The following is a 25,749-nucleotide window of genomic DNA, read 5'->3' as shown; positions in this document are numbered from 1 at the left end:
ATTGAGAAGGTGCCTTAATTAATTCTAAATTATCAAAAATGCCAGGGGCTAACTGAAATGTTTTCCAAAAGTCACAGCCAAAAATAACATCCGCTATTATAGAGGGTACTACAAAAAATTTTATTATGTGAGTTACGGAATTATAAGTAATCGGAATAAACATATAACCCATGCAATCAAGTTTGTCTCCATTTGCCACTGAAAATGTGGTATCAATACTGCTATGCAATTTATAACCGAATCTCAAAAAAACCTTGTGCGCCTGGTTACCCAAAATTGACGCGCAAGCACCGGAATCTAGTAAACCTGTAATCTCAAAACCGTCAACAAAAACCTTTAAATGTGGCCTAAAGTCTCGTTTATCCGCTGAATACAGAACTGTGTCAGGTAAAAGGGATGTTTTGTTGTTAATGACCAAGTTCTTTACTTGTGTCTCTGCACAGTTCTTACTAATTAGTTTTTTGAATTTTTGTCCGGAGCGGGTTTACTAGTCGCCTTTTTACTACAACTTGGACATGTCTTTACTGTAAAGTTCTGACGTCCACACGAAAAACATCTAATAAATTTCGGAACTGTCCTGCAAAATTTAAAGGAATGGTTACCCTTGCCGCACTTGTAACATAGTTGTTTATTTGTTTTCGAAAAATCAGTGCCTTTACTTGTATCAACCTTAGGTGCAGGTGTGACTGAAAGTGTGTTTATCTGTTTTGTCACTTGTTTGTAAGCAAACTCTGAACTTAAAGTTGCCTTACTGTTAGTAGGCTCAGAAAATAAGGCGGAACGCTGCCTCGCAGCCTCTAGTTTGCGACACTTTTCCTTCAACATTGCGACAGACTTAATGTCAACAAGAGCTAATTGTTCTGAGTAAAAAGGGCGAATATTATGTAATAAAATTTGTAACTTTTGTTCTTCGGAAAGTGGTGTTGACAACCTTGAAAACATGCCAAACATTACAGCGAAATAGATAGACACAGGTTCTTCAGAGCCTTGTGTTCTTGCTCGAATTTCACCTAGCAACCTGTAGTCATAATCTACTGCATCAAATTCCTCTAAAAATAAAGTTTTCAATTCTGACCAAGACGAAACTTGACATTTGTTGCCTCTGTACCATAACAATGCTCGGCCTGTAAAAAGATGAAATGCAGAAACAAATAATTTTCCATCTGAAACGCCATAAGATCTTTTATATTCCTCAACGCGTTCGATGAAACTGCGCGGATCACCCTGTCCGTTGAAATTTAACTTCCACTTGGCCACATTTTTATCACCAGTGCAGTCAACGGCGGTACTCTCGGAATCCAGTGATTCGTCGTGAGACGACTCATTGTCAGCATCTAATCTGGAAATCAAACTCTGCAACTTTGTATGTAATTCACTCTTCCTACTTATTAAGCTGAGTTCGGAACACTGTATTCTCAAAATTCTAAAGTACAAATGTGAAGCTAAAGCTTTAGACCTACAGAGGGCATGTCTATCTTTAGTGTCAGAACACTTTTTTAATAAATCTTCTAAGTCTTGAAGTTTTTTAGTAATAACCCCTAACTCACTTTCAGAAGTGAAATCCGTCTCTAAAATTGATTCAGAAGGAATTTCCTGAATTAATTGTTTTAACTGTTTCTTTAAACCTAGCACTGTAGGTGCTGGAGTTTCGGAACGAATGGATACCTCATAACACAATTCGTCCTTCAAAAGTGAATGAAACTGGGCAAAAGTCTGTTCCATTGTGTTAAGTCAAAACACATTTAACAAAATATCGAGCTTGTGTAACTGTCTATGTTTAGCCTTATACAAATTGGTTAAACACAAACACAAAAGAAGTTATTTAAACTATTAAATATACACAAGCAAAATACACAACAAAAACAATATTCTTAAGTCTATCCTATTATATATATAACTATTTTATCAATTATGTTCCTATTCCAAAATATTGTTAATAATACAAGCACATATTATTACTATAGTAAACAAAATATAACAAAATAAAACTTCCCAAAATTGAATAAATGATTGTAAGGTGCAGTATCACCTTTATGAGTACACAGTGTGTTACAACCTTTACAATTACAAAAGTAAACAGGCAACAAAGTTGCAATGAACTCTGACTAGCATATTATCTTTCAAAAAAAACAAAGAGATTGTGCAATGGTTTGATGGCTGTTACTTTACACTTTTAACACATAACCTAAAATACAACAAAATCTGTTTCTAAATGTCACTTTAAACTACCAGCATTCACTTAAACTTAACATGTTTTGTGTGTGAAGTAGCTTTTATCATAACCTTAACACAGCTCTAAACAAAATTTCAACAAAATAATGAAGTATCAAGTCACTGAAAAAAAATTGTTCATAACTTCCTACTTGAACTTAATGTAATCTCTGAATATAGTTTATATATTTAGTTTCACAAGTTGTAACTCTTAGTATTTATAAATGTATGTGTGTAACTAGTTAACAGGACATAGCGTTTCAAAACTTTAATTATACTAAGTTACCGGAATTTTCAAACATAAGATGTACTTACTATTGAAAGCAATACCCAACAACAACTCAGTTAAGCAATGTTTATTACTAAACTGAAGGCAAACATTCACTTATACACCTCCAAGGTAAGTCAAATAACATAATTGAACGGCATAAGCACCATTTATAATGTGTTAATTAAATAAGAAAAAAAACCAATGTTGGACTATACTCAGAAAATTACTTAAACTATCAAACAAAATTTCTAACTATTAGTTATTATTTAGTTAGTTAACCATAAAAACAGCTTAGTGCTCTTTGCAATGTGTCACTACTTAGAAAATTGTACAATCAGCGGAGTACATTTCATAAAATTCACAAAATTTCTCAAAATATACTGAAATAACTATATAAAAAAACGTTCGGGCGCCATTTGTGAGGGTGGTAAATTGGGCGGAATAGAAATATACCCGGATACGGAATAATCTACCACCTTACAAAGATTAGAGGAAAAATAATAATTTACTTTACTTGATCTATCTACCTAGTAAAGAATAGAAGCTAGCCGTCGACTCCCTTGTAATGTATATGAGGTGTTATAAATGAAATTTGCTAGATGTTAGGCAAAATTGTTTTTAATGTAACTTTTACCGGGGTCGCTTAATACATAGTGATGGCTAATAATGCTTAGTTATTCTAGCTTAATGCCAAGACTTAATTTAGATACATTAGAATGCCTTAGGTAGATAGTACATAAAATCTATGTTTTAAATTTAAGATGCCATTGGCATGGAATAGACAATGACACAGTAAAATTCATAAAATTGTTTCAAAATAAAAGCTCAGTAGTAAAGACAGGGTTCTTACTGTACACATACACTAAGAAGGTTCACTAAACTGTTCCAGGATACAAACATTTGCTTACTTGTAGGTGCGAAGACTGCAATGTAGCTGGACGGCATCGGCCAAGCTCCAAAACTCAATTTATTTGATTCTTCACAACCGAAATGTTTCATTACAAAGATTTTCACCAAGTCTTATCCATAGAAATTAAGTTGCCAACGTGAATGTGCAAAAGAAATAAATACGGAAAACGAAAGCAAAAAAAAACGGAAAACCGAAAACTAAAAACGGAAACGCAAACGGAAACCCTGCAACAAAGAAAAACAAGATTATAATTTGTGCTGTGTGAAAATTTCGACACGTGGAATTTTCCCGATCAAACACAACTCACCTATTGAACTCCTGGCCACCAATGGTTTTCAGGAGGCCACCCACAACCCATTATCCTCATTTATTTGGGAAGGTAAAATAACTGGAACTGAAAGGGAAAATCATGAAATTAGGATTTTCTCTAACCAAACCGCCATTTTGTCGAATCCACATTACTTGATTTTTCACTCACCATAATTGATGAAACATTGAAATACGTTAGGATGACTAAATTTATAACTATTGTATTTTCCCAGGCGAAGCCATGGGCGAAAAGAATGAGATTTTCCTGGAACGAAAAAAATTCGTCTTCACATGTTGACTCCAGAAAAATTCTAAATCTCACCAATCGGTGTTGCCAGACGCAACCCGAGTGTGGCCGCTCTCATTTAGTTTGATCATGAAGCCAATTCATTTTTGAATATTTGCGGAACCTAAGGATATATTATAAGAACCGTTTTGTTAATGACTTAACAATAAACAAATGATATTATGGTTTTATTTAATTATTTTGTTTTATTTTTACGACAATTGACAACGAAGCAAACGCCATCTATTGTGGCTCGAATGAACTCTGAGCATCGACCCACGCGTAGTTCTGCACCTTGATGCTAGGTGGCACCAACATACTTTGAACAAAATAGATTTTAATTAAAAGCGAGACGCCAGTTAGTAGTTCAAAATTTACAACGTCACACCTGGACACAAAACGCGATGGCAGCGACGCATAACGGCAGCAACACGACAAAGCTCACACTCGGCGTCGAGCGTGTATCCTATATGATTTGAAATGGCACACCATTACAACTATAATATGGAACTTTATGAAAGCATTCACGCTCAAGTAGGACTCGCGCTTAGCTTGCAGTTACCATTGCGCTCGCCAGTGTGACGTGCTCTCATGCAGTTCCTTGAATGAAGTTTGAATGTATTACAATTTACAAATATTATTATGTGCACATTATTATGTGTACGGTTAGGTTAAATCAGGCCATGTCATGATAATGACAAAATGCCGTGCTGCTGCCCGCACCCTTTGCCGTCACGTGTAGGTCTTAGATACTGCTACCTACTTGAGGCGTTATTACAACTTCTAGGAGCCGTGTTAGCCGCACTGCTGTCTTGTTTTCAGAGTCCGTGGTCATCTATGCACACCCTTTTTATAACTGTTTCAGGGCGATGGCCCTTTCCAGTGGTATCAACGCCGCCTGCAAGTACGAGCGGGTCACTGGGTGGGACCGCTGATCCGTATAGTGTCAAATCTGGTGTTCACGCTACAGTGCAATCGAGTCCGTGCCGTCTTGAAAGCGTTTGTCCGTGCCTTAAAAGCCAATCGCGCTGTCACTACGCACGTGCAAGCCCTCAGCGCTGTTCGGGCGAATGCAAAATTTATCTCAACTTTCAGCAAACATTCGAGGTTTATTCAAGCGTCCCTAGATTTTCCCAAAGCGTTGCAAGTTAAACGTGCACAACTACGCGCCGCGGTGCATCCTCGCTGTTTATGAGCTTTGTACAAATAAAAGTGAACATGCCGGATCGCGTTCCACGTGAGAGAGTTTATAATTTATTTGCTCGCAGTTTTCTGGCGACGATTTTCCCACAGGGGCGGTATCTCAAACGAGCCGCGCCCGCCCTTTATGTGGTTTTTTGTAGCGACACAAAATGCCCCGGTGAAAAACATTCAGTGATAACTGGTAACAATCGCTGCCGCCCGGATGCCCCTGCCATTCCGAGCATACCTCGCATTGGACCGAGGCTCTTGCTTTTTCATCTAGCAGCGTATCGCTAACCGAAAGATCTGCCTCGTGACTCGCGTAGCTAATGAACATTGAATTATTTATTATATTTAATTAGAGACTGGAACGTATTTTTTAAGTAGTCGTGATGGTCTAGTGCGTAGACCGTGTGTATCCTGACAAATTTCGTCTACAAAACTTATATGCTTAATTAATATTCTGAATTCATTAAGTGCTGTTGGGTGAAGGAAAATATAGCTAAAACCTGTAGGTATAATGGAAATATAATATTGCTAGTTGTAGCCCACGACTTTGTTCGGTTTAGGTTTATTAAAATCCTGCAAGGAAACCAAAAGGATTGTTTTCCTGGGACTTAATCCTATGTCAGTCTCCAGGATGTGACATGACTCTATACCAGATCCATACTAGATATATCCATATTAAGTAATATTATAAATGCGAAATGTGTCTGCCTGTTAGTACAGAGATACGCCTTGCGCCCCGGGAATGGGCATAGGCCAACTTCTTGTCCCGGAAAATCAGAGAGTTCTCACACGTGGACGAAGTCGCAGGCATCATCTATTTGGTACAGACATTGTTTGCATCCCGTTGATTGATTGATTGATACGGTAATGGGCGACTTTTATCCCGGAAAAACAAGGAATCCCCTTGAGATTTTTAAAAACCTTAAACCACGCAGACAAAGTATCGGGCATAATCTAATTTCATATAAATTAGTTGAGTGCCTAGTAAAGTTTATAAAATATTTCCAAAACGTTATTTTATTAGAAGCTTTAAGTCTGAGCTCAGACTTTAGAGCTTTACATTTCACGGTTCGGTTAATTCAGACTAGATATTGTGCGACTCTTTAGGTAGTTTTGAATAAACCGGTTTCGATATAAAACTGATTTCGCAACAGTTAAATCTAGATACACTTTAAACTAAATATCTATGTAGGTACCTATATTATTTCAATTCCTAACAAAAGGTTCTAAGTTTACAACGAGCAATGTTTCACCAAATTTATTTGACGCACAATTATTCACGTCGTGCTCGTGAATATAGGTAAAGCCAGTTTTGTATATCCATACTAATATTACAAATGCGAAAGTGTGTCTGTCTGTGTGCTAGCTTTTCATGGCCCATCCGTTTAACCAATTTCTTTAGGTTAGGCTTAGGTAGGGGTTTTCTTAGGATAATAATTCGGTGGTCTCCCAAATCCTTTCGCATATTACTTGACTATTAGTACAGCATTTCAATTCTGACTTCTAATACTAGCTTATACCTGCGACTTCGTCCGAGTGGACTACACAAATTTCAAATCCCTATTTTAACCCCCCTATGGGTTGAATTTTCAAAAATCCTTACTTAGCGGATGCCTATGTCATAATAGCTGTCTTTATGCTATATTTCAACTCGATCCGTCCAGTGGTTTGAGCTGTGCGTTGATAGATCACTCAGTCAGTCAGAGTCAGCTTTTCCTTTTATATATATAGATATACTGCAAAGCCAGCAAAACATAGAATGTTCTAGTACTTAACTTCTTGGTTAAATAGGTACATAATATATTTATTTTTCTTAGCAACATAAAATAAAAAATTTATAGCTTTGCAGTCGTAAAGTAAGCGAATTTCACAGAAACGGAACATTTTCACGCTTCGCACCAGTACAAATAGCGTTTTTATTAATGTCCCATTGTTCCTTAATCGCCGGTCTAGATTTGATACAGCGATAAGTTTTCCGTTAAAAGAATAAGTAATGGAAGTAAGTAAAGGAATCTTCGGTACTGATGTTTTCGACCGAAATCTGAAAATGTTGGTAGTCAATGTTTCGTAACCAGCTACGAAATACGATTTATACTTCGTCTTTTCGTAACTGGGTATAAATCAAGAATATTTTATCCGGGGTCGTAACGGAATAAGATTAAAATTTACCTCTTTAAGGCTTTAGCCCTCAGTACATCTTGGGCAAGCATACCTATTGGACTCACGAAGTAGTTATCGTAAAAAATAAGTCCAACGAATTATGGCCATTAGCCTCCCAGCGACAAGTGCCGGTTTACGAGCACACATCACACGATCTTGGTGCAATCGGCCGCCGATAGCGTTTACAAGTTGGCTGCTTATCCAGTTTGCAAGTTATTCACTAACGAAAAAATTGTCTTTTAGTGTGATGCATATTAAATTACGGCAGATGCGATAGGTACCTTCCACATCCATAATTTTCAAACGGCCAATACGCCAAAGTTTACAGAAGCTGTCTTTAAACGGTTCCATTCACGTTGGTAACCAATGTTTCGTAACCAGCTACTAAATAAGATATTTTCGTCTTTTTGTAACTGGTTATTAATGAAGAATATTTTATCCAGGGTTGTTTCGGAACTGGTCAGGTAGGTAACCAAGAATATTTTATCCGGGCTCGTAACGGAATATAAGATTAATGTCTTTTTGTAACTGGCTACTACGAAACGACGTAATTTTTATCTTATTCCGTTACGAACCCGGATAAAATATTCTTGATTAATAACCAGCTACGAAAGGACAAAGTATAAATCTTATTTCGTAGCTGGTTACGAAACATTGGCTACCAACGTGGACAGAACTCTTTACATTGCCCCGGTGTCTAAGCCCCCCCTGGGCCTGGGCCCCTGCCCAACTCTTTAACTCAATGTGTATTGGAGCCTTTAGATCTTGACTCAGATTTTGTATTATCTCTCACTCCAATCGCTATTTGACTGACATTGCTCTGCTGCGGTTAAAGGCAAACGTCGATTTTTCAACTGTTAAAACATGGTCCAGAGAAGTTTACCACATAATTTACTGCCAACTGAAGCCTTAATTAAAATTTCTCGTACAAATACCTACCTTTAAAATAATTGTATTGGTATGGTATTTTCTAAGCCGAATTTTTGGTCGAGTAGGTATGCCCTAAATGGGCCCTAAGGAGTTATAGTTTAACAACGGTGCCTATTAAGATTTAAAAATGCTTGCGGGCTTTTTGGTATGTACTATGTAGCGTAAGTAAACCTTTCCGTTAACCGTCTAAAAGAATTTTTAGAACATTTTTGGTAACAGTACAAGGCAGGTAAGCTGCTATATTGGAGAGCTATCAGCTAAGAGGAACATCTGACGTTTGACATTACCAAGCGAAGGACCTTGGTTAGGCATTTTGTACTTCATCCTAAAGCTAAAGGTCAATCTACTAGTAATACCTATGGCCTATTATGGTGTCGATGCGTGGGTCGATATCATATTGCTATAATAATGTTATTTTACTATATTAAAATAATGCCAACGCTTTAAGTAGAGTTTTCTAAATATTTGTGACTATTTATTATAATCATTTTTCAAAAAGAACGAACTGCATTGCCTACATAAAATGTGTTATTTAGTTTATCATAGACTAACCTATTAAAATTTTCGTAGCGATCTCAACTTTTTTTAAATAAACTAATATGTCACTCAGGAATAATGTAGCTTTCTACTGGTGAAAGAATTTTCACCTTCAACAAACCTTAAAACAAACTTACAAACTTTACTTTTTTATAATATTAGTTACAGATTATAAACTAACGAAAATCTAGACATTAGGTTAGGCTACATATATCCTTAATACCTTTGGTAGGTACCTTATGTTTATGACTCTCGTATAAAATTAAGAACTAGAGTAAATAGCTAAATATCTTTTAAAATATAATCTAAATATATAAAACGAAAAGGTGACTGACTGACTGACTGACTGACTGATCTATCAACGCACAGCTCAAACTACTGCACCGATCGGGCTGCAATTTGGCATGCAGATAGCTATGATGACGTAGACATCCGCTAAGAAAGGATTTTTGAAAATTCAACCCCTAAGGGGGTGAAATAGGGGCTTGAAATTTGTGTAGTCCACGCGGACGAAGTCGCGAGCATAAGCTAGTATACCATAAACTAATTGTTCTAAATATTTCAAAGTTGATTCTTTGTTAAAAACAACTACCGCCGAAACGAGTCAATTTGTCTTCAAACGTTTTCGACTATTCATAACGCGCACAAATCTCGCGAGATGTATCTCTGTGCTAGTTTACTGACAATAAATTGTATGTTTAGCGTCGGCGACTAGTGTATAGTTCCTATAATTAACAATAGTATAAAAGTCTCTACACACGGGACCAACTTCGACTCCAACTTACGTTCCACCCCAGATCTAATTTGGCGGCGCGGCCCTTCAAAAAGAAATCGAGGCAAATTGATCTTCAACTCAGAAGGATGGCTAAATAGTATATTAGTTAAGTATATTATTTTGTAGAAAAATAATAATAATTAAATAAAGATTTTTTTTAACTTTCTTAAAAATTTGATTTTGAACATCTCGATCTAAAATTTGTTAGGAACAGCTCAGTTTTAAATGCTGCAAGATGCGGAAAATTGTATCGCCACGATATTGCTACTAAATCGTCATCGATTCAGCGTCGCGTCGACTTAATCATATTTCAATAATTATAGTTTGAGATCAATCAGTTCCACCCATATTTTTAATAAAAATTCCGTCAGATTCTGTGATGACCAATAAACAGATGATATTACCAGACATTTATGAACCACAATAATACTGGAATAAATGCCTATCAAACTTATGTCTATGATTTTAATCGCTATAAAGGTCATAAATCGAATGGACATCAAACCAAGTGTGTAAACTTTATCTTACTTATCTAGTTGTCATTGAAAGTTGGTTCCGTGTGTAGACCACGATTCCACGATTTCCAAACTAAGCGGCGCAACGCGGATCGTTTGTCACGATCTAAATTGCTCTTTATGAGGATTATCTACACTGTATAGGATTTCGCTTTGTTGAATTTAGTTATGGCGCGTGATTTTAACGCAATCCTAATCATAATGATATTTCTCTTAACTACGAGTTATATTTTTAGTTTTTAGAGCATTTTTTCAAATTTTACTTTGATTGAGTGTCTAATATTAAAATTATATTAGATTATATCGAAGATTGTCGTTGTCCAACAGTGGATGCAAATGGTTGTTGATGATGGTGATGATGAAGAAGTGACTTGAATTTTTTTATTATTACTTACTTAGGCTTTTGTAAATGACTTAATGTACTAAAAATGAAAGATATGGTGGTAGGTATACTAAGTAATCAGTACCTATATCAGTACCCATATTATAAATGCGAAAGTGTGTTGGTTTGTTGGTTTATTGGTTTGTTGGTTTGTCCTTCAATCACGTCGCAACGGAGCAACAGATTGACGTGATTTTTTGCATGGGTATAGTTAAAGACCTGGAGAGTGACATAGGCTACTTTTTACTCCGGGAAATCAAAGAGTTTCCACGGGATTTTTAAAAACCTAAATCTACGCGTACGAAGTCGGGGGCATCAGCTAGTAGGTATAGTTGAATACTGTCGATCAGAAAGCATTGTATAAGGATTGTTCCTACATCATAGAAATTACATATAACAAAACTTCGTTAATGAGATAAATTTCTTCATCTCAATTAAGACTTTAAAAAATAAAAAGTATACCTGTCTAGCAAAAATTCCTTTCACAGACCTTTCACCTGCGTATTGTTTTGGAAGCACAGCATAAATAAGGCATAGCAATTGAGGTAACAATCGAGGCCCGATGGGCATTTGGTCAGATTCCGGAGCCGGCAGCCGTGGCAGCCACGTGTGCTCGCATGCCTCCGCCTGAATATGCAATCCTTGCTTGAATTCTAGCCCGCTATACTCCCGAATATTCCATCTCAGTACCTACAATGGATATTGCGAATACATTACCGAAATGAAATGTCGCCTTTATGCATCGCTTTAGATTTTGCATAATCTGGTACCCGCTTTTGATTCATCAGTTCGTTACCAACGGACGGACTTTCCGACTAATATTATAAAGGCGAAAGTTTGTATGTGTGTGTGTGTATGTATGTTTGTTACTCCTTCACGCAAAAACTACTGGACGGATTTGGCTGAAATTTGGAATGGAGATAGACTATACCCTGGATTAGCACATAGGCTACTTTTTATCCCGGAAAATTAACGAGTTCCCACGGGATTTTGGAAAACTTAAATCCACGCGGACGAAGTCGCGGGCATCAGCTAGTTGACTATAATTGTTTAGTTTGTAAATAAACCAATACAAAGTTATTTTGAAATATATTATAAGAAATCTGATAATAATAATTTTATCTAATGTGTGGTAAAATTGTTATCAGATTAAGCTGTGATAGCCTAGTGGTTAGCACGTCCGCCTTCTTGTAATCGTAGGGGGGTTCGATCCCGGGCACGCACCTCTAACTTTTCGAAGTTATGTGCGTAAGTAGGTAATTAATTAAATATCACTTGCTTTTAACGGCGAAGGAAAACATCGTGAGCGAATCTGCACCACACCAAATGGCCAGTGTAGTAGACTATGGCCAAAACCCTTCTCACTCTGAGATGATACCCGTGTTCTGTAGAGAGCCGGCGATGGGTTGATCATGATAACAATGATTGTGAGATATCATTTTTCGTAAATAGTATAATCATTTAAATAAAGAACAATTAATTAAGAAATATAGAAAAAACTGCTTACGCTATTATATCGAAATACTTGAGTAGGTATCTGTTAAATATATGAAAGTTTTATATTACTTATTTAGGCAGGTGTCTATTCATGTTATGATAGTTAAGCGACTATCGGCGAGCTATCAGGATATCTTATGAAATACAGAAATTTGTTTATCTAATGGAAATATACCAAAAAAATTGTTATGTGATATTTACAAGATAGAGCTGTCTTTTTATCTCTTTTCACAATCTGCATATAAATTAGATTCTGTAAAACAAGTTGTAAGACTATCAATGTTCTATTTAGATAAAGTTTTGATCATTGATGTACCTTTAAGATAACCGTGAAAGATATGAGGCACTTTAGTTTAACTTAACTTTTATCATGCATTTGACAAAAGTTAAGAACTACCGGTCAGTGTGACTCAACTGTACAATACCACTCTATGTGATCCAAGTTCTATTATAATAATTTTCCTACACTGTAAATCTTATAATTTATGATTTGTTCGTTTTAGGTAAGTGACAAATGGAAAGTTTACTTCGGTGATCGGTTCAGTCATGATGCACCCTGCAGGATACTACGCTAATCTTGGTAAGAGCAAAAACGTTCACTGCCCTGTATGTCGGACTATAATATTATGACCGACACTTTAATGTTCCCTGCAGACCTTGTCGGATTATAAAATTTTTGACTTCTCATGCTCTTAAAGTTCTTCTTTATGTTGGATGTTTAAGCGGATGGAAAACAGTTTTTTATGCTCTCGTGCATAAAAGTGTTGTATGGAAATTCCATGCTCCCATGTTCTCCTGGTAGTTTATGTAAGCTACTGTTGTTGTCACGCAAAAGGTCTCCGACCGTGAACTTGCACAGTGAGTATATCACTCTATATATTATTTGGCGTTTCATTAAAAGGCCTCTGACCTTATACCTGTGCAGTGGGTGATTTATTGGTGTATGGCTAGAGAACAGCTGTAATGACCAGAAAATGTGAAGTATGAGAGTGAGCTTCCTCGCAATCGAAGTGAAAAGCAGAGAGTACAAAGGGGTCACAAAACCCATTTTACCCTCGACTTAAATACCTATCTGCCCTCGCCTTCGGCTCGGGTAGATATATGTCTCGGATAGAATGGCTTGTTTTATACCCTTGTTGTACAATCTACTAATATACAACAACTAAGTACATATCAAATTGGAATCTCCTATACTGTCTGATGGTCCGCTTCCAGCTATGCATGTAGCAACACCAGTTCTATTAGACCATGTCAAATAAAATATTGCTAAGTAGGTACAACAAAAACTGTGCAATGTATATAATTTACATTAATTAATTAATTAATTAGTATACATAGTTTTCGTGGTAAAGTACCAACAAAGCTTGCTTTTTATGCAATTCAAAAGGTTGACGGGCGGCACAGTCCGTTATTCCGTAATGTTATAACTGCCTATATGCAGTGGCGTGCACAGGAGTTCAAGCCAGGGTATGCATTTAGGTATGAACTTATTTTACGGCAGGTTATAATGAAAAATAAGCATTGATTTATTACAATGAGGGTAAGCAGTGTGTTTATGCTTCTATGAGCTGCACGCCACTGCCTATATGTATGTGTGTTGCTTATAAAAAAGGAGAAAAAACCTACAGGCATATAAATTTGCAACCATAGATACATGGACGAATTTGAAACTGTACCTAAAAATATGTACAGTACTCCGCAAGGTAAATTTTAAATTATGAATATGTATGTCTCCGCGGTTACTATACAGAACATTGAATTTCTCTAAACAAAGATTAAGTTTAATAAATAAGTTGCATGCAATGTCGTCAATTAGTCGTTCCAAAAAAACTGTTAATTACTAGCGTAACGTCGTTACTCATCTATTACGGCTATTATCTGGCTTAATTATAATTCCTGGCCAGTTCTTATCGCGGCTTATCTTTTCTGCGAAATGATAAAGGCGTATTATGACGTAACTTTCGACATGGAAAAATATCGCTCACGTTTCTACATCTCTACACAGTACTATAAAGTAAAGTCGCTTCCCGCCGTCTGTCCGTAGATCTTTTAAACCACGCAACGGCTTTCAATGTGGTTTTCATCAATAGATAGGGTCAAATAGGGTCAAATTGAAATTTGTGTAGTCCACGCGGATGAACTCGCGAGCATAAGCAGTCTTAAATTTATAAAAGGAAAAGATGACTGACTGACTGACTGATCTATCAACTCACATCCTAAACTACTGGACGGATCGGGCTGAAATTTGGCATGCAGTAGCTATTTTGACGTAGGCATCCGCAAAGAAAGGATTTTTGAAAATTCAACTAGGTACTAAGAGGGTGAAATAGGGGTTTGAAATTTGTGTAGTCCACGCGGACGAAGTCGCGAGCATAAGCTAGTTATTAATAAACTTCAATCAATAATAAGCGATGTCGATTAACGTAATTAAAAGAGATTGGCGCCTCCCCATACAACGGTGCTCTACTTTCACTTATTTAATTGAGTGCTATACAAGGGCCGGAGTAAAACCGGTGGTTTACTTGAACTAATTTTATAATGATATCAATTTAACCGACGAACGGTTTTCTTATCAATGAAAGACATGGTTCTTTCAATATACTTAATAAGACACTGATCAATTCGATACTTTCTCGTATATTTTTTAACATATTTTATTTATAGTCCATAAAAAATGACTCCTCACGCGCCCTTTTAACTCTATGGGTCAACTGTCATTTTCAAAAATGCGGTTCACCTTTTACAATCTAACTAAAGTCGTACTTTTGACATGAAATTTGACACAAAAATTAAAAATGGCGCGTGAGGAATATACTATAGTATAATAGTCATCAATTCATTGTTAAGAAAACGTAACAATAATAATTATTATCAGCTAAATTTTAGAAAAATTAAAATTGATTAACAACTTAATTTGTTTATCATGTTTATCCTTGTCTCTCTATTTATAATCATACTTAATAAATTAATGTCTTTAAAATATAAATTAAAGTTAGAGAAATAATGGATCAAGTCCTATATATTGGTTGAATAGGTAAGAAAAATCAAAATAAATTCGATGCCTATATATAATATTTGACATAATATTTTACACACCAACTTGGTAATTCTTACAAAGCAATTACTATACCAGCTATACCTACCTAAGACCTCCGCAACTAGTTAAATAGTTATTAGTATAAATCCATACTAATATTATAAATGCGAAAGTGTGTCTGTCTGTCTGTCTGCTAGCTTTTCACGGCCCAACCGTTCAACCGATTTTGATGAAATTTGGTACAAAGATAGCTTGCATCCCGGGGAAGGACATACTTTTTATCCCGGAAAATGAAAGAGTTCCCACGGGATTTTAAAAACCTAAATCCAGGCGGACGAAGTCGCGGGCATCATCTAGTAATGAATAATTAAAAGTTAAAAAGTTGCCATTACATTTATAAAATGGATGATCGAATATGACGAACAACCAATCGAGACAATAATAATGCTAACTCTAGTGACAATAAAATGAAAAATATTATTGCGATTTGCACACCATAAATAGACATAAATTAACAACAGATAGAAAGCCTTAGTACCTACTGCAAACAGTTTCTTACAAAGGCAACCTTGTGTGAAAGACATTGTGGCTACGATTATTATGTGGATAAGATTATTTATTCAAAAACTTACATTAACGCTCAGGCTTTTTGTATTAAGATCAAAACGATGTAAAACATAACAAATTACTTAAGATGTGTAAATTATTATGACGGATATAGAGCAATTTCTTTATTTTGTTATTGTTACTGGCAATGCGTGACTCGCTTGTAGATAAGAAATTAGATTCGTGATGCGAATCAAGTTCAAGATTATGCTGATAAGGCGATGCGTGTCTTACATAACTGGCTGACTGATACCGTCATTTATTATTTACATTTAGTTTACTTACTTAGATACTTTTGCCTAAGTTTTTACTTTTGTTTTGTCACATTGGTACTATAGGTATCCATACTGTGTAGCTTTTGTCATGATTTGTCACTAAAATGTTAACGTAATGACTGTTCGTCTTAAGGTATGATTCCGAACCACGCTGCACGCAGCAGCGCTGCCGCAACAGTGCTGTCACCAGCTGTCACAGTCCTGTCGCGGCACTACTGGTCCCCATACAATCTCTATAAGAGACATTACATATGACATTACATTCCGAGCTAGGCAGCAATGTTCCGCTACATTGCTGCCGCGACAGCTGGTAACAGCACTGTTGCGGCAGCGCTGCTGCGTGAAGCGTGGTTCGGAATAATACCTTTAAGGAGACATTGGAGAGGGACCTCATAGCTATGAGAAAATTCTACCGTTAACAACACAACAAGTTTGACAACAATTTTCACAAGCTCTTATGAAACATGATTGAAACATTGAAAAATATTTTACCTATCTGATACTTTGAAAAACTTAGATTCGTCAGAATAACATGAATTCTAGCTAGGGATATGTCAAAATGATTCCTTAATAATAATTAAACCAGTACCTACTCCTTTTACAAGTGTATTAAACTTAGATAGAAGGGTTTCAGAAATAACACTCGTGCGCAACTCATAAAAACCGCATCGAATCCAGCTCTATTTTTAACTGCGTGAGAATGAACCTATAACCTCTCGGTTTAAAACCATTATGTGATTCACTTGTTATTTACTATGCTAATCGACTCATCGATTGCACTATTAATGGTTTATTTTTGGGGCAAATGTTTGTCAAATAAAAGTTTTGGTTTTTGAATGAATGGAGAAGGGCGTTAAACTTAATCATGAAGATATGAATACTGACTTGTGCATTAGTCTTGTCCAGTAGACTTGTTAAACTTTAACAGTAACGATAATGTGACATGTAAATATAACCATCTATCATGCAACTGGATCTTAATATATTTTAAAAATGTTGATAATATAGCGATCGTCTACCTAAGCAAACATGTTTTTAATTTTTTACTACCGTTTTTTTTTTCTTTTAGACCGGATTAGTATTTTATTGCTAGGCTATTAGCAAAGCTAACTCAAAAAAAGCCCAGTTGTTTATGAATGTCTGTTTCTACCTGCGTTTTGATTTGTGATCGTGAGAACTATAACCTATGATAAGTAATAGTGAGATAAATTGAACTGAAGTTTTCAAGTTGCTTTGTTTACCTCTATCGCTTACATTGGATGCATGTTTAAGTTTTTCAGTAAACGATTTTTACCCGATGAGATTATCTACCTACTGGCAACATGTCAGGGACTGTTTATATTTACTATTTACTATTGCCTTCTTAAAAAATTGTTCCTCATTTTACCTTTAGGGAATTATTTGCAAAAACGCTGATACAACAGATTTTTATTTGAAAACAGAAGTCTAATTCTACATTTGTAACTTCTAAAACGTACCTACTCACTACTTATTCAGGTACTTGCCACACTAACCCTAATTTTAGCCCTTTAGGGGATTCAAAACCATTTATTTGTGCTCACCTACATTATAGGATACCTAAGGAACTCCTGTGCAAAATGTCATGCTTCTAGACCCACCGTTTTAAGCTGTATATTATCGGTCAGTATCAGTGTTAGAATAGATTTCCAATTTAGATTACCTACTTAACATTGAGTGCACTAAAAGTAATCCTCTCTACCTACAAAATAACTTATTCTTCAAGGATGTTCCCTCGCTCCTAAGTTCAGACTAATCGACAGCAATTCGAGACGTTTGCATGGGGTTAATTGGTTCGGGTTGTTTGTAGTGGCCCGATTGATTTGCCAATTAAATACCACCATCCTTTCCGACCTTCAGTAAGGTTCTTTCTACACAAATCAGCATCTAATTAATTTTTATACTAATTTTACTCTTTATAACAGCTGTGAATGCCTTTACTAAATAAATCATCATTCTACCATCGCCCATCACGATCTTCAGTAAGGTTCTTTCTTCATAAGTCTATATTTTTTTTTGTTATTTAACAAGAATATTAGCCATGTTAAATGACTAAGATTCCCCTTTCCTCTCCAATTAAGCGTCAGGCTTGTGCTAGGAGTAGGTACGACAATAGTGCAACGGGCGGGGTTTGAACCGTCGACCTTTCGGTTTTCAGTCCACTCCTATACCGGTTGAGCTATTGAGGCTCAAATTCAAATTTAAAACTAGAGCTATTTTAATTTAATATATTATTTCTCTATCCTTGAAAAAAATATCATCCTGCCACCTTCCTTCGCGGTCTTCAGTAAAGTTCTTTTTATATAGGTAAATCCGCACTTTATTAGCTTTAATAATAATTTGCTCTATTTAAATCTTGAGATGCTTTTACTGTAGGTAATATTATTCTTTCTCTATCCTTAAAGAAACATCATTCGGTCTAAAACCTATCGTGAAACGATTTTTTTGGTATGTGTTCATATTGTGTAAGTATAAGATTTACACTTACTATAAAAGGAACTTAGTCTAGTCTAGCTTTGATGATTCAAATTGAAAATATTTTTCTGGTTCCCCAATTTTACTGAAAGTGAGTTAATAATATAGTAAAATATTAGCCGTTACCTATTTTTTCACTTTTAAGTTGAGCGTCCATTGATTATGTGGAAAGACCTGAACTGAATTAGTTTTATTTACAACCTCGATTTGCAGTAGGAGAGCTTTAGTTAAGTAAACAAATTGAAAGCGTTCGAGAGTAGTTAGGAATTAGGATAAATATAGAAGAACGTTTAATTCCGTTGAATGAAAGTCCCGCGAACCAGGTTAATGAGGACTATTTTGAGAACGGCTTAAAAAACTTTCGGTGATCTTGATTTAAACTATTTAATACCGTGGATTACAATTAGTATACATGTTAGTTTAGTGATAATTCAAAAATGATACTGCAGTCCAAGATGGATATGGCAATAATTAGAAAGGGGTATGGTGTTTAATAAAACTCAAACCTACCCATCACTAAATAATCCATTGTCTACTAGCCCAGTCTATCGGGGACAACCTGTCAATCGGGGACAATTTGTCATGATCATCATTATCATCATCATCAACCGATAGACGTCCACTGCTGGACATAGGTCTCTTGTAGGGACTTCCACACGCCTCGGTCTTGCGCCGCCTGAATCCAGCGGCTCCCTGCGACTCGTGTGATGTCGTCCGTCCACCTAGTGGGGGGTCTTCCAACGCTGCGTCTTCCGGTGCGAGGTCGCCATTGCAATACTTTGAGACCCCAACGTAAATCGGTTTTACGAACTATTTTATTTTATTCGTTTATTTGCAATCAACAGCGATACATACAATATAATTTTACATAATAACAGACTGAAAACAAATTGTGCCCTGCCCATTGCCACTTCAGCTTCGCAACCCGTTCAGCCCTATAATTTGTATCCAATGATTATTTGTACATAATTTGTACAAAATATAATCACTGGATTGGGTATGATTAAGATAAAGTCTGGAGTTGTAGCGAGAGAGTAATGAGGAGATCCGGAGGTAAAGCAAAATAACTGACATAGCTCAACTGGCTCACTTCAGCTGCTTGACAGGCTGAAGTGTCAGTGGGCAGGCACTTAGTTCAAAACCGATTAACGTTGGGGTTCCAAGGTGCTGGAATGGTGACCTCACACTGGAAAACGCAGTGTTAGCCGACCCTCCTCTAGGTGGACAGACGACATCAAACAAGTCGCAGGAAGTCAGTCCAGCAGTGGACGTCTATTGGTTGACGATGATGATGATAAAGATAGTAAAGGTTAAGATGACAAATCTACCTAAATAATTAGCAAACCCCGTATTTAACAATAGAATAATTAAGGGATCCAAAAATCTAATTTTCTCTTTCAGATTTACGTACCTAGTGTTAATTTCAGTAGCAAAAGTTGCTGACGAAGTGAAATTAGAGTTTAATCTAAAAATTAAATCTAACTCTCTATAACTTAGATTTACGTAAAGTAGTGCTAGGTTTAGTGGCAATGCAGCGCTCCTGCTGACGACGCGAGGTTAGAAATGTCGCCTTTATAGTGCGGAATAGCCATAAATGTATGATTTACACACGTTGCCTTGCCAATGCCTCGTGCAATAAAATTGACGGCTTTGCTCTGTAAGCAGTTCACTCGGGCCAATTCCTTTGAATTGTGAACAATTTTCACATGCCTGATCGTAAATCACCCAATTATATAAAAATTAAGCGAAAACCACAGAATTAAATTTAGAATAAAAAGTTTTGCTATGATAGCTACGCTATAAAAATATTATATCCGTATCGTACTAGTTTTTTTTTACCCTTGTTTCCACGTTATACCCAACCTACATGGGTTAACCTTTACCAATTATTATCTACAGTTTTACTCAACCGGTTTTGACAGAACTTAGTGCAATGTGTTAGTTAATCTTTATACTGTTCAAATTGGTTTTTGTGTCAAATTTAAGTTTTAATTTTTATAATAAGTACCTCGTTCCGAAGACACTTTTACAGAATTGATAACAAACTTACAGACTACACGGCTATAATTAAAAGCAGCGTAACATATAAAGCAAAAAAAGCGCGAAATAATCTTCCTCAAAGAAAAATAAGTTCCTTGTAAAGTAGTAGTATTGTTCATCTCGCACTGACCTCGGCTCCTCTTACAAACGCTCATAATAAAGAGCCGGGAAGTACAACGGATACAGTGAGTGCAGCATGCGAGCCTTCGGACGCCTCTATCTGCCCAGACGTGACATAACACCGGTTGCCCCGCCCACGCGCTCTCGCTCTCCCTCCTTCAGTGCGAGAGGGACGGTGACAGTCCCTCCGTCGAAGCCTTTACACCGTACTAATTCTAAGAAAAGCCAACTGTTATTATCGGCCGCGGATTATTCTCGACCTCTTTATAGGTCTCGTTCCGTTTCGTTCTCATGAATGAACTTCGGCGCCTGCAGGTGCGCACCCTCGAGCTCTAAATTTCGTCGATTACCTACCTACCCATTTCTAAATGCGTAACAATTTTCAGCACGCTACGGGATAATTTTCGGTATTTTCGGTGGCCGATGCCTCGCTTTCGGGCAGCTTTTAGCTAATTTAAATTCGACAGGAAGTCGATACCACTTAGCCAATTTGATTTACATAGGTATGCTTCGAGATTCGCTCCGCTGTCAATCTTCGGTTCACGTGCAGAATCAACGATCGGACATCGGACATCAATCACACTTCTGTTGGCACTCGCACTCGCGATAATTTGAGCATGCATATAAAAAGATTCATTGCTCCTTGCCAATGATTGAATAATCAATTCCATTTTATAAAATAATGTAGTCCTCCGTAGATTGATAAGTGATTTGCAATACTGCTGTCGCTATGCATTATTCATTGGAGTAGCAACGAAAATAAGATGTTGTGCAAATAAATTTTGAGGGTGTCAATTAAAATCGGGAAGCTGTCAATAATAATTTAAACTTTTATTTTTATTGCAGTATTTTTAAACTTGACGAAGACAAAATATTTTGTAAAAATTCCCAGGTGAATGAACCTGAACTTTACACTAAAGAATTGCATTCACTATCAGATCGTGTCACTGTCAAATTACATCATTGTCACACATTCAGAATTTTATGGATGGATACATCTGAGTCACTTAGAAATTGATGAAAATTCAGCTCCAATTGTTTTTTGGAAGCGTGACAACTAATTCGTATAGCAGGAAGCTTAGCATCTTGGCACACAGCTACCGGCGATATTTACGAGTACACATTAAATTCTGTATCTTCACTTTGAAAATGATATACTAATAAATGTTCTGCGATGACTCACTAAATCGATTTAAATCAACCACACCGTTTTAATATTCTAGAACGTATTCTAATTTTATCGTGTTATTCACAACTTGAAATGCAAATCCTTTAAAATTTGAAGATTTAAGTTTAACATAATTTACATAACGATGCCGGGTAATTCAATGTTACTTGATATACCAAATATGGTTTTAGATCTGCTTTTCTGTTTTATTTTTAAGTATTCTCTGTACGATAGTCAAGAAAAATAACTTGATCGGGAATATAATTATTTCTTAGTTCCCTGATAGTAAAAGTCCAATTTGTTGGTAAATTGTTTCACTTGAGTTTTAATTGATCTCATTCAAGAATATTTTAGTTCCACTTTGTATGCTTGGTCGTTAACTTATATTTTGTTATGTTGTCAGTTGCATGTCCACAAAGTTGATTAACCTGTAACAAACGTAATCAAGTCATTGCCTATTATTCAACTTAAATAACATCTTCAAATGAAATGACAAACAAAAGACGAGCCATCCGCTTAACGTATTGCTATCATCTGATAAGAAATTAATAACAATTTAAGAATGGATCGATAAGGGGAGAAAGCAATATGATCTAAAATGGAACCGTGTAGCGGTCCCTCTGTCTATGGCGTTAAAACTGATCAAGCTTTCGGCAGAAGTGGTCTAACCGGTTCCTGTCGTAACAGTAGCCTTAACGATTGTTGGCCCACAATAAAATTATGCCCTGTTCTGTCTTTATATCTTGTATTATTATGTTCGTAATTTACTCGATGTACTTTCAACGATAAATGGCTCTTTTAATTTAAATATGTGATTACATTTTACTATAGATTTGTTGTTTTATCTAAAATAGATTTACTTTTTTTTAGTTTTTATTCTAATTTGAACACAAAAAGCTTTAAATTTAGTCCACTTACAATTTTTTTTTTAATCTTTATTTTTAACGTAAGCTCATGTGAAGTTATGATAATTGTCTTATTCTGTAATAGGCATATTAGATGACTAAAGGAATATTTTGAAGTGCGTAAATTATTCAGAATCCATTATGTCGCGACCTTGTACGTGAAGTGACGGTATTTTGCTGTGTTTCTTTATTGTTACTTACCTAAGTATTAATAGTATCTACAAAATAAGTAAGTATCTAATCATGAATGATTGTCTCACTGATTACTGAATTAGCGTTACCAATTCATAACTTTCTTTTAAAGACGATACAAATTATATAATTACCTAGGTACCTACCTATTTGCTTTAAGTTAACTAACTTAAAAAGTTTAGATAAGGTAACAATCACTGAAATATTTACGAATAGAAAAAAGGGCCATATTACAAAAAATCTATGTATTATTTCACATAAGCGATATACGATTTTTATAGGCTCTTATGACAGGCCATGACTCTACCACTTCACGATTCGGAAAGAATTTTCTGTTGAGAAGAGTCAGCAAAAACTCAACAGTTAATATTTTTAAAGAAAGTAATGTTATACTAGTAATAATAATATAATATCGATATAACACTAAAGTCGATGTAAAAGAGCAACAATATATAGGTATATTGTACTACTACAATGTATACTCTACTACAATGATGGCAACGAAAAGTATGATTGAGGTAAGATTATTTTTGTGATCCTGAAATAACGTCTTGTTAGACGTCTTGGAGAAATGAATCAAGTAAAGGCTAACAACTAACAAGCCCTCCGAAGAGCATCAGCTCTTCTGGTTGTAAAATACAGCCGGTCAGGCATGAAGCATAGTAGCTGCCTTGTCTAGCACAATTGGATGCAATTCAAAGATCCTCTTTGGGTCACTGAGCCAGTGAAGTAAGTATCAATAAAGTGATGTGCGCATTGTAATGAGACTGGATAATGACCACGAGATTTGAGTCGGCGAGCGGAATCAACCGAGCATAACGAATAATCAATACAACACGACGATATTAAGATTAACATCCGCCGTTGCTAACTAAAGCGTGACATTTTTTTACGTTTCTACCAATTTTATTATCGATTAAATTTTATCGTTCTAAAATAAATGTCTTTTGATCTTTAGAATCATCTAGAAATTTGATTTTATCGTCAAGTGTTATTTTATTGACTTACTCGCGAATACTAAAAATATCAGCAAAATTCAGAGAATTTTAGACGAGTGAAAGCATTTATTTAGACATTAACCAAAAATATCCCAATCCTCAAAATGGTTCACAAAATCATGTTAACCCATTTTTATTAGCTCTTTTTACAAAATTATACGTTTCGTAAAATTTGCAGTTCGTATCATAATTTTACACGAGAACGAGTAGGTACAAACCCGTTCACGACTACGCAATAAAAGCGGGCAGCGACCGACGTCTACAAAGGTATATCTAGCAAAATTTAAAACAGCAATTTAAATTGCCACTCCAGCGTATTGTATCAAGTGGAGTCGAGCGTTTTCTCTACGAGCACCAGCAAAAACACGCAATGATTCACCGAGACGCGATCATTTCCACCCAGTCGGAAAATTCCTGTAATCTTTGTAGACTTTCTTCAGCATTGCCGCTCGGCTTGGTAAACTCCGCACGCGACAGTCGATCTGTACAAACGCCTACTTACATTTAATTAATAGCTAACTTGTAGCACTTGTAGCAACCCGATGAATAATTATTGTCAATTGGACGCCTAATTGACGCTTCACATAATAAACGTCATATTTACAAGAACCATTCTGGCAAGTGCAACGCTTCTCCGAGAGACGTGACAGTACATTCCTAACTCGGTGTTTTATCAGCGACGAGATAAGAGAACTAAAGTAGTGGTGACATCACCGCTTCACAGACTGTAGATAAAGAAAATGCTCTGTAGGTACCCCTTATAAGACCCAGATAAGATTGTGATGATATTTAGCTTAAAACAAAAACATTTAAAAGTATCAAGTGAAAGTACCTACGTAACGATAAATACTGCACAATGTGACTAATTGCAGTAAAAGGATTTACAGGAAACATCCAAGCGGTTCAAACTCAAACGAAAGAAGAATAAATTCTGATTAATTAAACTCTACCTCAAGTGGAAAAAATAAAAAACCGAGGTCTTCTCGGTCCTACTGTTTTTGAACAGCAGTGGAACAGCGCTACTCAAGCGAAGTTGACTGAGACAGGAGCATATCGGATTGAAACTCGAAATCTTAAACCAGTTTTCTTGTATTTTGCTTCCTTTTCTATCGCACGACTGAGTTAATATCCTTTCTCTGTCGGTGACTCACCGTTTTTACGTACAGCGCTGGCGACCGGCCGCTCTACGCACTTCATGGTCACTCGTTCAACTTCGTCACGCTTTGAATGCAATCACTCGACGTGATGTGACATTACATTACGAGTAATGTTTAAATTAATAAGTTCATTATTACTTTTATGAATCATTTTATAGGTTATGGCCTTTTAAATATCTAAATTTTGCCTTTAGCAGTAGGTAGGTAATAAGTTCTAAGCTTCAAAAATCTCTTAAATTCTAAACTAGAATTATACTTACTGTATACCTACTTATAGATTTTATTATCAGCAGTCACTCGATATGCGACAGATTAGAAAAAAAGCTTACTTCTAAACATATAGGTATTCTAATTTAGAATTTTAAAGAAAGTTTAGAACTTTTTTAAATTTCAGACAACTTTTTTCTCTAAATCAATTTTTCCTGATGTGACTAGGTTATCTCGTAGTTATTACCTACTCGAGTTGAGTATATAGGTATGTACTTAAGCCAATTAAATACAGGCGGAAAATACCTAACTTAACTTTATCACTTCAAAGTAAGTATCTACTTATATGTAATATGTTTTGTAAAAGCTTGATTTTATTCGTGTTTTTCGCAGGTGAAAGGACTTTTTATTTTGTCGTCGTGAATTTACTGCTATTTAAGAGTTTATTTTCCATCTAATGTTTACACGAAGTAAACAAAATAAAAACGTTTTGCGTTTCCGCCAAAAAGCAGCATTTTAGGATTGGAGAATTAAATTCACATAAGCGTTTTCAAGTTCAATATATTTGGCATGAGTA

At 35.9% G+C, this 25,749-nt stretch overlaps 1 protein-coding gene across 4 annotated transcripts in view; it reads left to right on the top strand.

Annotated features, from left to right (window-relative positions):
• Positions 1–25,749, top strand: part of sd (TEA domain transcription factor 1 homolog scalloped) — a 121,695-nt gene that overhangs the window by 21,699 nt on the left and 74,247 nt on the right. For 2 of the 4 annotated variants that reach the window (XM_034969116.2, XM_034969118.2), the window contains exon 2: positions 12,478–12,554. The exons of the other annotated variants lie outside the window; for them this stretch is intronic. In XM_034969116.2, coding sequence (XP_034825007.1) covers positions 12,521–12,554 — 34 coding nt within the window. In that variant the 5' untranslated portion in view covers positions 12,478–12,520. The remainder of the gene's footprint in view (positions 1–12,477; positions 12,555–25,749) is intronic. 4 annotated transcript variants of the gene reach the window in all.

Source organism: Maniola hyperantus, chromosome 6 (genome assembly GCF_902806685.2).
Source record: "Maniola hyperantus chromosome 6, iAphHyp1.2, whole genome shotgun sequence".
NCBI lineage: Eukaryota > Metazoa > Arthropoda > Insecta > Lepidoptera > Nymphalidae > Maniola > Maniola hyperantus.
The sequence above is the reverse complement of the archived record's forward strand: the minus strand, read 5'-3'. Positions and strand labels throughout refer to the sequence as shown.